Source organism: Engraulis encrasicolus, chromosome 8 (genome assembly GCF_034702125.1).
Source record: "Engraulis encrasicolus isolate BLACKSEA-1 chromosome 8, IST_EnEncr_1.0, whole genome shotgun sequence".
In the NCBI taxonomy this organism is placed as follows: Eukaryota; Metazoa; Chordata; class Actinopteri; order Clupeiformes; family Engraulidae; genus Engraulis; species Engraulis encrasicolus.
This window is the reverse complement of record NC_085864.1, coordinates 36,335,003-36,349,152: the sequence shown is the minus strand read 5'-3', so window position 1 is coordinate 36,349,152 and position 14,150 is coordinate 36,335,003. Positions and strand designations below refer to the sequence as shown.

Here is a 14,150-nt window from a genome sequence, read left to right as displayed (position 1 = left end):
TTTTTCACATTTTCACAAGTCTAACACTAATTTCGTCAGGCTACCCCTAGCGGATGATTTAGACAAACTTACATATTTATTCACTCTGGGTAACAGCGAGTGTGGGTGCTACCAAAGAAGCCTTGTAGCTTTGTTTTATCAAAATAAAGGCAGAGGACTCTAATTTAAGATTGTTTACCACTTCCCCTGAGGTAACGGTGAGTAAGTTTATTAACCCTGCTCTCTAAAAAAACCCATGTGTAAACAGTTAACCACTGTGGTGGCTTACAGTCATGATGACCTACTCCCACTGAAACATACAGCCATGATTAGGTTTGTCATATACCCACAAACACCAACTGAAACAACGTCAGAACAGAATATTATGAATGTTCCAGAATGAAAAGCAGCACTATAGAGAAATAACCGTGATGAAACTTAACCATGTTGAAACTTCCAAACAAGCTGGGCCAATTTGGCCTAACACTGGGTCTTAGAAAGGCAGAAAAACAACTCGCCAAAAAGATGACGAATCATTCCCCCATCAGTACCAGATGCGGGGGGAAAATAAACAAAAGCCTTTGCCAGTAAGCCAATCACATCTCTCTCTCTATCCAGATGAGTCTGGTCTTTACAAGAGAGGTAATGGCACACACATTTCAAATCAACAATAGACTCCACACACAGACACAGACACAGCTTGCTGATTCATTATTGGCAGAGAAAGCATGCGACGGCCTGGCCCAGGTCACATGAGAGGGTCGTTGAGGACAAACTAATGGATTTGAGTCGCGAAACCAGTTTGCTTTTTGGAAGATTTGCTCACGACGTAGGTCTGTGGACCTTGTATGCCTGTGGCAGATCTGTGCCCCGAAAGCCTTCTCAACCTCTCTCTCACACAAGCACACACGCATGCACGGACACAGACACATACACAGACACAGACGCACACACAGACGCAGACGCACACACAGACACAGACACAGACACAGACGCACACACAGACGCACACACAGACGCACACACAGACACACACGCACACACAGACACACGCACGCACACACACACGGGGACACACACACACGGGGACACACACACACGGGACACACACACACATGGGACGCACACACACACGGACACACACACACACACGGACACGTACACACACACAGACATACACACACACACAGACAGACATACACACACACAAACAAACCCAGGGCCACAAGCAAACATAGAGCTGAGACAATGTTGACCGCACCCTATAACATCTGCAGATAGTGTGCACATACAGTGCCACTGGCAAAAAGGCCTGTAGACATAAAATGGCCAGGAGGTCAACTGCCCACCACACATGGCCAACACACGCGCGCACGCACACGGTTTTCCAATACCAAATGAGAGTAGGCTAGATCTCACCTAGGAATACATGGACAAACATGTACAGGCACACACACAAACACACACACAGACATACGCACGTGTGCGTGCGCGCGCACACACACACACACTCCTTTGCCAAAGTTATTTTGAGAGACCTTGGCCACTGATGTCTAGGTGCCAAATCACACACACGAGTTTTTCCGACTCCACCTTGAGCCGGGTTCCAACCGAGCACAGATTAGGAAGGTGCGCTCGCCTCCAACACACACGGCCGTATTAAGTGCAAGCTCACTTAAGCTCACACACTGCTTCCAATGTATATGAAATGTAACTCATTTCTGCCACGATCCGTTTAAAACAGACACAACAATGCATCTCGGCAAATAAGATGGTTTACCCTGGTATGAGGGGCATCAGGACAGTCAATAGTGTTTAGGTGAATGCAACTAGACTACTTTTTATAGATGTAAAAATGTATTTTCTGTTCTAATTCTGTCCAGTTGCCATCAATTGAACTCTATTGACTTAACACGACCTGAGTGAATCGAGGATCTTCATAATTCTACTCTTTCCAGTCGAAAACAACACACAAACAAATCATCCCAAAAAACACGTAATCACGTAAAGTCTGACCATAAATTTGGGTTGTGCAGCGTGCTAGAAATAGGTCAATGCTAGGTTTAGGGGGCATAATTAGCTCCTTCTGCTATGCAAGGCATGCTACAGCCAAGCTGTCTGCCTTTTGAAGGAATTTGCAATGCACAGGGGATTAGGAGAACACACCTACTCAAGAAGGATACAGGAGGTGGGTTCTCTCTTTCTCTCTCCCGCACGCACACACACCTACCTCTCTTGCGCACGCACACACACACACCTACCTCTCACACACACACAAACACCTCTCTCTCTCTCACACACACACACACACACACCTACCTCTCTCTCTCACACACACACACACACACAGACTACCTCTCTCTCTCTCACACACACACACACACACACACACACACACACACACACACGCACGCACGCAGACGCACACCTCAGACACGCACACACACACCTACAGACTCTGTTTCATCAAGGCTCTCCTGCTGTGAATTGAAATACTGCACATGCCCAGAACCAATTTCTTACCACAACAGGACTCACTTCCACAAAGAGGGTGGGAGAACAACAATTACGGGCAAATTACCAACAGCAACAACAGGCCGACAACAATCTGCAGAAGCCAGTGTGGGTGTGTAATTGCGTTTGCCCTGACGTTATCTCTGTCTCTTAATCGGACATCACATGGTCTCCCTTCCTAACCCAACTCCCTGATAACACCTCCGGATACGTGGACACTAAGCAACCATGCAAATGACGGGCCAATGCCAACAAGGGAGCCGAGACGTAGTACACCTAGCAATAGGAACGTAGTAGTGCGATGACATAGCAGTTGCTGGGGGTTGTGATCATGTGGTCATTTTCTTTTTTACTAAGATTTTTTTTGGTCTTTTTGACTTTATTTATGACAGGACAGTGAAGGTGGTGACAGGAGGCGAGTGGGAGAGAGAGACGGGAAAGGACCGACAAAGGACCCGGGCCGGGAACTGAACCCGGGTCAGCCGCATGATAGACAGAGTACCCTTCCGGTTGGCCACGGCAGGGCCCATGTGGTCATTTTCAACGCAATAAAAACCTTAACAAACATTGACCATGGCACTATAATCAGCGGGTAATGAGTCTGTAACGTCTGCAATGAGAATTATTATTGCTTTATTATTATGTGACGCAGCGTTTCGGAAGTTAACCAGGTCAACCAGCCGTTCATCTCCATCAGGCCTCTTCAAACATCAATTACCGTATTTGCCTTTGTTGTGGCCGGCATATAAAATGTGTCAATATTGCCTTTGTATTGGCATCCATGGAATATAAAAACGGCATGCCCTCAAACAAAACGAAGCCTTAATAGACACCCAGGACCGCTTGCTGCAGAGGTTTATAAGTCCCTCTTAAAGTGATACTGTCCCATTTTTGGAAATAAGCTTATTTGACACCTCCCCTTGAGTTAATAATAGAGTTTTACCTTTCTCCTGTACTTTCAACCATTCTCTGGGTATGGCAGTGCAGATTTTACCTTCATGCTAGCAGCTAACATTGAGTCCTATGAGACCAGCTGGCGGCTAACTGGTCTCATAGGACTCAATGTTAACTGCTAGCTTGGAGGTAAAATTTGCACTGCCATAGCTACAAAAGGGTTGAAAGTACAGGAAAATGGTAAAACCCTATTATTTAACTCAAGGGGAGGTGTAAAATAAGCTCATTTCCAAAAATGGAACAGTATCACTTTAAGAAGACTAAATATGACTGTAGCATCATGATAGTACTGTATGTCGTCTGGCATCAGGAAGACTTCGAAAAAAGGCTCTCACTCTGTATTATTATTACACAGCACAGTGCAGTGCAGTCTTCCAAATATAGCCAGCGCTTATTATAAGTCTGTCACCTCTGACTGCAACATTAGTCTTCATTTACCGCTGCCTGAAGCCATCCCGGACAATGGCCACCAAATTGGCCTGACACTCAGTCTATTGTGTGGCGAGGGTGATGCTCGAGCACCCAAGTACAGCTGTTACCAAACGTACCCTCCTAACAGACAACACAAAGAACTGTTTTTTTTTCCAAAACCTGTAACCAAAGAGAGCTTTTGGTCTCTTTGCCTGTAGTTAATTTGGTTAGACGACTCGGAACACTAAACAAATCCAAATCAAACAAAGCAAAGCGAGATGTGTGTGTGGTTTACAAGAGGTGCTGTTGCCATGGCAAATGAGGGAAACGATTTGTCGTCGCTCTGTCGCTGGCTGACTAATTATGTCATCTGTAAATCAGTGACATCTAGATCCCAGCACTTGTCTTCATTAGTAACGCTTCACAGTCAAGATATTTTTTCCCTGAGATTATTTTGGAGAAGAAAAAAAACCTTTATTTTGTTTTGGGCAAAGACCATATCAAATGTATAGACAGACACGCAAGTGCACATTTCTTCCTTCACTGGAACGGTAACTACAACATCCACCTGGCAAAGGCATTATTTCAAAAGTTTCTGTTTCGAGCGCATCACACAAAGTTTTATGTTATCTTGTAATATCGCATCTTATCTTCCGCCATACCGGACATCAGTGGGCAGCCTGCACTACTACAACAACCACATTTCCTTCTTCCCACCCTGCTATAATATGCACCTATGAGAGTAAAGAGTTAAAGTGATACGGTCCCATTTTTGGAAATAAGCTTATTTTACACCTCCCCTTGAGTTAAATTTTACCATTCCCCTGTACTTTCAACCACTTTCTTGGTATGGCAGTGCAAATTTTACCTCCAAGCGAGCAGTTAACATTGAGTCCTATGACACCAGTTAGCCGCCAGCTGGTCTCATAGCACTCAATGTTAACTGCTAGCTTGGAGGTAAAATGTGCACTGCCATACCCAATGAACGGTTGAAAGTAGAGGAGAAGGGTAAAACCCTATTATCTAACTCAAGGGGAGGTGTAAAATAAGCTTATTTCCAAAAATGCGACAGTATCACTTTAAGTGCCAGAACACCCAGTGAACGCACACTTGTTCATTGAGTGCAACACAAGAAGTTCATTGAGAGCAACACAGTTGTAAAAAACTAAAAGCTTTTAAAATATAGAGATTTCCATCACAAGTTTTATTTTAATCGAACCACTGCTTAAGAAACACAGACCCAAACTCAGTTTAAATATACATCTGAAATGAACACGAGAAAGGTATGGTGGTGCAACGTTTTCCTCTGGATAAAATTAATTTACTCAATGTGTAGTTGAACCTCTGCCCAAACACCTGGATCACCAACCACCTGCCAGCTCGATCTCTTGTATGTACACGCACTTCTCACACACGTTCAAGCATGTACACACACGCGCACACACACGGCTAGAGATGGAAAGTAAGACACACGACGAGTGCTTCTCCTCTCAACAGTGTCAGGTTTTGTGGTCAATGTCCTACACCAGTAGGTCGTATACGTAACTCACAGATCACACACACACACACACACACACACACACACACACACACACACACACACACACACACACACACACACACACACACACACACACACACACACACACACACACACACACACACACACACACACACACACACACACACACACACACACACACACCTAGATCAGTTTCCTGTCTGGCACAGAGGCTCCTCCATCTTAGCAGAGGTGGAAGGGCAGGTGAAACATGAGCATGCCTTGCTGCTGAAAGTTTGCTCGAAGGAGGAAAAAAAAAATTATCCAATGAAACCTGATACGAGTAGGCCTGGAGCTACTGGGTGATGATACAAGATAGATCGGGAAAACTCTGTGGGAGCTAAGGGGTCACTTGCGAGGTTTTAAAGTGCTTTGGGCTAGTGATGGCCATTGAAAAACGCAATATAGGACAGGAGCGTAGTTGAAAAAAAAAACACTACCACAATTGTTTAAAGAGATATTAAGTAATTCACAAATGTTTTAGATGCTGAGCTGATTGTCTAGGTGCGACACTATTCACTTTCTAATCAGAAGCCAAACACCTTTTTACTGGCAAAAAACCATCAAACACCTTTTTACTGACAAAAAACCATCAAACACCTTTTTACTGGCAAAAAACCATCAAACACCTTTTTACTGGCAAAAAACCATCAAACACCTTTTTACTGACAAATAGTTACGTGGAGGTTTAATTAGGCTTGAAGGGTTAACCTGACCCCGGTCAATTATTAGGGAATGTGCGTCAAAATCCCCCCTTCAGAAAAGACTGACGAAACGCACAAATCCCAGAAAGGGCTTTGTCACCATGGTAACTGAGCACTTGCGTACCTCGTGCACGCATGGTCTGTGACAGCCAGTCACTGCGAGATGGAAAATGAATATTATTACATTACATTACCCTTGGCAGATGCTTTTATCCCCGGTGAGTTGCAAAAAGACAACACACACAAGATTAAAATGAGCAGAGGAATACAGAGTAGCCTGACCTAGGGCATAACAAATGGCAAGAAGTTATGGAGGCCAGGTTGTAAGAGAGAGTTTGAGGTTAGTTTTATATTAAGAGAATAAATTCTCTGTTTCTTAAATTGTGTTTTATCCATTTCAAAAGTATCAATTTTGTAAATTGTGTTCCTTAGCAAGTCTGAATAGTAATGGTGGGGTGGCGTCCGCGCCAATGTCTTATCCTGTGCGTATCGCTCGGTGCGTAATTCCAAGAGCAGTATGATAAAGGGAAGAAAGGAGTCGCACACTGGAGCTGAATGCAAAATCAAAAACTGTATTAAACAAGGAAAAACTGGGAACACTGATGATGGGCTAGACCCGAAACGTTTGTCCCCTGTCTGTCGGTTTTATTTACATTTTTTCGGCTTTGTTTAATACATTTTTTGATTCTGCATCCAGCTCCAGTGTGCGACTCCTTTCTTCCCTTTATCCTTAGCAAGTCTGTGAAGCACGTTTTGGGTCAACTGTGTAATGTTTAAATGTGCTGTAGACATCAAAATGACTTGACTTGACTTCTTACCAGGCACGTCATACCACCGGGCGCCGTTGGTGATGCCATCCTTGAAGCGCTCGTCGGGCGCGTCCTTGCAGTTGGGCTCGCCCTTGTCCATGGCGGGGTTGTTGGAGGCGTAGACCCGCGCCAGGTGCCTGAACAGGGCATCGTCTGAGGTGCGGCTGTAGAAGCCCTCCGTCAGGTGGCGGGGAGAGTCATCGAACGGGTAGCTGGCCACCACCGTCCCTCCGTGGAGGTTCGCAGACAGCACAAACCTGCCATGCGGGAGGAGGAGTCATTCAGCTTATAGGAGATAGCTACAGCAGCACGCTGCGGATGCACACTATTTGTTGACTGCAGTGGTTCTACCCATGTGGGGGTCGTGGGGAAAATATAGGCTTGTGTCCCTTTTGAATTACTTTCACTGATATTTACCATGGTGGGGTTAACTGTTGGGGGAGGTCCTACAATGCACAATTTTGGTGAGGGCCAAGGCAACTGCCCAGTCTGATAATTGGTAAAAGCACCAGCTCTGTTTGTTGGTGTGTGTGTGTGTGTGTGTGTGTGTGTGTGTGTGTGTGTGTGTGTGTGTGTGTGTGTGTGTGTGTGTGTGTGTGTGTGTTTTGTTGTCTTGTTGTCTTGTTGTCTTGTTGTCTTGTTATCTTGTTGTCTTCAGAATCTCTGTAAAACCCTGGCATGTGTCTCTTCTACGTGTGCATTTGGCCTAGGCAGTGTAGTCTACGTAGAACGCAGGTAGGCCTATACGCAGTATACCCACTTCAAAATGTTAGGGATTTCAGTGTACCCACCTAAAATTGATTGATCCATTATTTAGAATAGCACAACTATATACAGTATACCCACCTCAAAAAATGATCAAATACAGTACCCACCACAAAAAAGTAGACTACACCACTGGTCCTAGGTGACAAGGTGGATTATCAGATGAATCCACCTCTCCAGCAATGTGTGTGATCACTGAGATTAGCTGGTTAAGACAGTGGCTGGATGTGCAAGTCTTTTTTTATTTTGTTATTCCCTGAAGCTTACACAAAGCTGGGTAATGTACCGGACACAATGACATCTCGGCATTATTGGAGGATGTCTGAAACGTTGTTTATGGTGTGATGTGGTCACGCAGAACGTGGGCTACAGAAACAACTAGGTATGTTTCTTTAAGAAACAACTGGTCAGACAGATGTAGGCCTTACCATATCCCATAAGAATACTTGCAGGAACTAAGTGTTTGATGGTCAATCAACAACAAAGAAGTTTAGCCTAAAGTAGGGCCTACGTGAGTGTGCCCCAAGAAAGCTAGGAGAGCAGAGTCACAAAACTAAAGGAAAGATACACAAGTAGGCTTTCAATCAACAAGACAGGAAAGGGTAGCCTACATTACAATTTAGGATACATTACTTGTTATCTTGGATCCATTTTATGACAGCCATGACTTCGGGGATCTCCGATTCTGGGACATTGATGTTGGCAAACTGGTCTGGAAAACTTCTGTTGAGGTCACGGCTGTTAGCATTCTCCCGACCACCGGCGTCTCCGTTACAGTCCCCCTCTATGGACTTCTCAAAGCCATCGGGGTTCATACTTGGCATGATGTAAATATCCGTGTTGTTGACCAACTCGGTCACACGTGGATCAGAGCCATATCGATCAAGCAAATACTCCACCAAATACACCAAGACCTGTCTAGAAATAGTCTCATCCCCGTGCATATTCCCCACGTATTTGACTTTAGGTTTCCCTGGTAGATCGACATGAGGATCCTTTGTGATTCGCATTACCCACAGCTCTCGGTGCACCACGGACTGCCCGATGCTCGTTAAATCGGCAATATGTGGATATTTCGCTGCCAGGGATTTCAACAGTCGAGTCAGATCCTCATAGTTGTAGTATTTGCTGTAGGATTCCCCCTCATCTGGCGTAGTGCCTTTCAGGACCCTCGGCGTAGCGACAGCATTGACGGGGTTTAGAGAGGTGATACAAAAAACAAGGAGGGCGCAAAGTGAAATGTAATGTCCAGCACGGAAAAGTAGCTGCGCTCCTTTCAGTCGCGCCATGTCCTCGAAAACGTACTTTCCTAACCATTCAACTGTGTAACACACGTTAGCATTAAATGCCCTGGTTAGAAACGTCGCTACCTTCTGTCAGGATCTGACGCCTTCTATTTTCTTCTCATAACTTCCTGCTAACCTACGAGGGGAGGAGCTTCCGATTGATGTCACCATCCGGGGTGGAGTTTGCTATTTAAAGTAACGACGTATGATTTTTGGTGGCTTTTACCAAAGAAAATGGAATCTTGTACAAGAACGACAACTAGCTGGTGTGGCCAGGAGTGGCACTGCAGCTATGTTATCGCAGCCAAGTAAATAATGAATGGGTGCCAATGGGGCTGTACGCTTCTCTTAGAACTATCTGCCCGTGTGATTTTTTCCCTGGAAACAATGAAGTCGCGTTCGATAGATATGAGTAAGTGAAAGCATTTGCCGACACGTTTGCATCTTGTCAAGTGTTAGATTCGTGAAAATGACCGCTATTTCAACTATAGCAATGACATAACACGTGACAATCGACTTTACGGCACTACGCCATTTGTTTTGTAGTTTTAAGTCTGACTTCAGATGTCGATGTGTTTAAAGTTATGTTAGGATTGTTGCGGACACCTGTTATTTATTGCATTTAAGGTGGTGGAAAAGCGTCATGTGTACATGGGGTAAAGGAAATGACTGCGCTCATCCTTAAGAATTTGGGCACCTTCAATTAACATGTTGGACGGTGGTGGGGGTTGAGGTGTGTGACCGTAGATGTCTCTGCTAGGAGGATCAGTCAGAGTACGTCTCTCGTCAGCTCTGGTCGTGAATAGTCGCAGAGATTCCTCAGCCAGCAGGTATTAGCCGAATGCTAGCGTGTTGCAGGACAAAACTAACACGTCTTTGGGAGAACAAAGCCATGTCAGGAACCTTTAACTTCACTTCTAATACAACTTCCATGATAAGGTACAGAATGTGCACACATCTTTACAAACCAGAGAACAGAATCGTCACAAATCCCTGCTGAGCCATTTAGCCCAATAGGCTCCCATTCATCTTTTACTTGGCTGCGTGCGGCAACGGGGCTACAATGGGAGCCAATGACAGATGCCTATCTCATAGCTTAGAACATTTCTGCTTTTACCAAACCAGCCCATCATGTGAAGTCACAACTGGTGGCAAGTAAGTAATTCAATATAATTACTTACGTGGCTGAAAATCAAAATGTATAACATCTTATTAAAAAATGAATCACTTTTATTTCACCAATTATTTGTTATAATGGAGTTTTTCTTGTTCAGCAGAAAACTGGACTTTAATCAACACAAAATGCAGTAGGCCACAGAGGACTGTGTGCATGTTGCCTAGCCTGATAAACCAGACTAAATGTGGATGTCTAATTTAGTCTGGCCTCGATGCATAATACATCCGAAAATTGTTGATGAGAACAACCTTCCCTCAAAACCCTGCCCGTTTTGATTCAAAACACATCTTTGCGTTGTAATTGGTTTGCCAGATTCATGGCATTCTGGCTTCATAGAATCATTATGCGAGGCCAGACCCACCCGTAGACAAAACATTTTGCCGTCCAGCGGGTGGCGCTGGTTCACCAGGCTACATGTTGCCACTTCTCAAATCTGTACTGAATAGCTATAGTTTGATCATTTTGATCTCTCACAGTAGGCTACCCTCGTCTGGCTGCTGGAGGCCCCCATAGAAGGCACATTTTGCGACAAAATTACAAAGTCCCAGGGACTGCAGATGGAAACGCAGGGACTGCAGATGGAAATTAGCTTGTAAAATATAATCTGGAGCAGGTCATCTCTTCACTTCTTGTAACTAATGTACTTTGCACATGGTCCCTGTTGACATGAACCAAATAAACTAAACAAAGACTGTGTCATAATTCCAAGATGGCCATTAAGCATGCTACACGGATCCATTGACTTTCACTAGCTTAGCGACATGCTCCCTCTTTTAACTTGTCTTAAAGCAAGACAACGACTTACATGAAAAATAAGACACTTTACCACCTTTATAAACCCCAGCCAACGATTTTAACTGTATTAAGCCCCAAAATAGTGGCATACCCCTTTAAGAATAACATATTTGCTGACAATTTGTTCAATATTGCATCTTATCACAATTCTGCCTCCACCTTCCCACCCCACTTTTGCCAACCGGGGGCCCCCTGGCAGGTGGGGGCCCCCTAGGCTGTAGCCATATCTAGCATGTGCATTAATCCAGCCCTGCCCACCACAGCAGATTCACCATCGGTGACACAACCTTCACAACCTTCTGGAATATGCTACCCCCTCATATCATATCTGCCCCCTTACTGCTCCTGTTTAAAAAGTACTAAGCACACCTATTTACAGAAGGCTTTGGCTATTAGTTGGTCCCGTTCTCTTAGTCATGGGTAAGCAGTTAGGCGGGCGTCAGACTTGTAACCCAAAGGTTGCCGGTTCGACTCCCGACCCGCCAGGTTTGTGGGGGGAGTAATTAACCAGTGCTCTACCCCATCCTCCTCCATCACTGAGGTACCCTGAGCATGGTACCGTCCTGTCTCACTGCTCCCTTAGGGCGCCATTGGGGGCTGCCCCCTTGCACAGATGAGGCATAAAATGCAATTTCGTTGTGTGCAGTGAACACTTGTGTGCTGTGGAGTGCTGTGTCACAATGACAATGGGAGTTTCCCCGGTAGGCTTTCTTTTCAGATACTTAGGCCTACATTTAGGCATGTCTACACCCATTGTAAAGCCTTCTTGGCTACTTTAAAATGTGCTCTATACAACACCTGCATTGTTTTTATTTATTATAGAACTACTGACTATCTCTTGTCTTTTCAGGGCCATGTTGATGGAGAAAAAGATAGAGGCAAAGCTTGATCATATAGGCCTACTGTGTGTACAATGGGCCTACAGTTGTATTGATGATGCTATCGGCAATGCAGACACTGCATTTATTCATGTGTTGCTGTTTTGACCAGAAGTTGACATATGAAAATGATTAAAACCTCTAATGTCTATGCTCTATTGCAGTGGTCTCCAAATATGGAAGCATGTGGGCCAGATCCGGCCCGGACATGGCAACATGGACATTTGGCCCGGCATGAGGTTGGAACAAATGAAAACATATACAGTTGAGGACGATATTAATAGCCCCCCTCCTGAAATTAGACATTTCTCTTGATTTCTCAGTAAGAATGACCATTATTAACCGTTTCTGTTATTCTGGAAACAAATACACTGATGGAGATATGTTCAATGACTTGAATTTGGATGTGTCTATTGTTACGATGAGTTTAAACAAAAAAGGGCAACAATGACAAGGACAAAATGATTAGCCCCTGATCTTTAATAGTCAATATGGCGCCTTATGAACCAAAACTGACAACAGACTCTGATAAGTTGCTACCTAGGTTGGCACATGCCCCACTAGGGATTTTGGCCCATTTCTTCACTGCAAAGTGTTCTAGCTGGTCCAAATCACATGGATGCTGAGCATAGACACTAACCACAGACTCTCAGTGGGATTGAGGACTGGACTATGAGTGGGTCATTCCAATATCATGGTTTTAGTGTCCTTGAAGAACCTCTGAACTAATCTAAATGTTTGCTTTGGGTTACAATGTTGTTGGAAGACTCAGCAATCCAGATTCAGACCCAGACTCCCTTTGTCTGAGGCTGAATAACAGACTAAACTTGATGCCCCACCACTATGTGAAACTGTGGAAACTACTTAGCCTCATTAGACCAAAGAAGCATTGGACACCTGCCTAGATGATTGTTATTGAGCTGGCCTCACCTGGAGGTCACCCCCCCCCCCACCCCCTCCCCAAGAAAGACAGTTGTTAGGGCTTGTCATCATATTGGTCATCATCACAGAGGAACCCCTTCACTAAAGGCAGTGCATATCAGAGTGTTATTGAGCTTTGCCTGTGAACATTTGAAAGTCAAAAATGAGTTTTGAACGTCTCTGCTTTCATCTTGTGATATTCAATTGCACCTGCTTTGATGCATGGATTCTGCTTCTGTCAGGTGAAGAAAGGGATAGGCCTTGTATCGTTATGGTTTCCACAATTAAACATGGTGGTGGATGCATCATTCTGTGGCAGCCTCAGCCACAGGAAACCTTGTTTGGGTGTACGGCACCATAAAAACTGAAAATTATGATAGAATGTGGAAAGTGACCTTGCAAAAATATTCTCATAGAGGGGGCTAAGATCTTCACTGGATCTTTCAATAAGATAATAACCCAAAACTTGCATCCAAAATAGTTCAAATGTTCTTCAAGGATACTAAAACCATGGTCATGGAGTGGTTCAGACCTCAATCCTTTAGATAGTATTTGAAGAGTGCTGAGAATGAATGTCCATCCTCAACATCCATGCAATTTGGACCAGCTTAACTATTTGCAATGAAAAAATGGGCCAAAATCCCTGGTAGGACATGTGCCAACATAGTTAACAACTAATCAAAGTGCCTGGTGTCAATTTTTGTTCATAAATGGCACTGTATTGACTATTAATGATAAGGGGGCTAATACTTTTGTCCTTGCCATTTTTACACTTTTTTGTTTAAACTCATTGTGAAAATGGAAATGTCCAAATTTAATTTATTGGATACTATCTCCATGGTGTATTCGTTTCCAGAATAACATACATTTATTAATAATGATCATTCTCAATGATCAATGAAGAGATTTGTCTAATTTCAGGAGGGGGGCTAATAATATCGTCCTCAACTGTATGTATGCTATCTGTGACCATACGATTTGTTTACGCCCTCAGCCTCCTATGCGCTACATAATTTGGTCCTTGGGGAAAAGTAACTGGAGACCACTACTGGAAACATCAGTAGAGGAGCGGCCTCCACATGGGCCCCAGAGTGGAACTTTAGCTGTATCTGAAAGTCAAGGATCCTGGCCTTGCTAGGGTGAAACGCCAAGTGATTGGATACTTCGCAGAGTTCACCAAACAGTATCCAATTACTGGGCATTTCACGTCTTAGCAAGGCTAGAATCCTTGACTTTGAGATACTGTCTGTGCGTGTTTTATCCTGTAGGAGGCAGCATACTGGTATAAATAGGTAACACAGTACATGCTCGCATGATGTTGTAATTTGCCGGTTTACTACAGCAGTTGAGATTTTTATCAGCATTTTTTACTTCCCCGTAAGTAATTGCATCAAGA

At 44.2% G+C, this 14,150-nt stretch overlaps 1 protein-coding gene across 1 annotated transcript in view; it reads right to left on the bottom strand.

Moving 5' to 3' along the window:
- Window positions 1-9,108, bottom strand: part of cpda (carboxypeptidase D, a) — a 42,473-nt gene extending 33,365 nt beyond the window's left edge. The window contains exons 1-2 of the mRNA XM_063205601.1: window positions 8,331-9,108; window positions 6,942-7,189 (exon numbers count right to left, since the gene is read on the bottom strand). Coding sequence (XP_063061671.1) covers window positions 6,942-7,189; window positions 8,331-8,986 — 904 coding nt within the window. The 5' untranslated portion in view covers window positions 8,987-9,108. The remainder of the gene's footprint in view (window positions 1-6,941; window positions 7,190-8,330) is intronic.
- Between the last annotated feature and the right edge of the window lie 5,042 nt (window positions 9,109-14,150).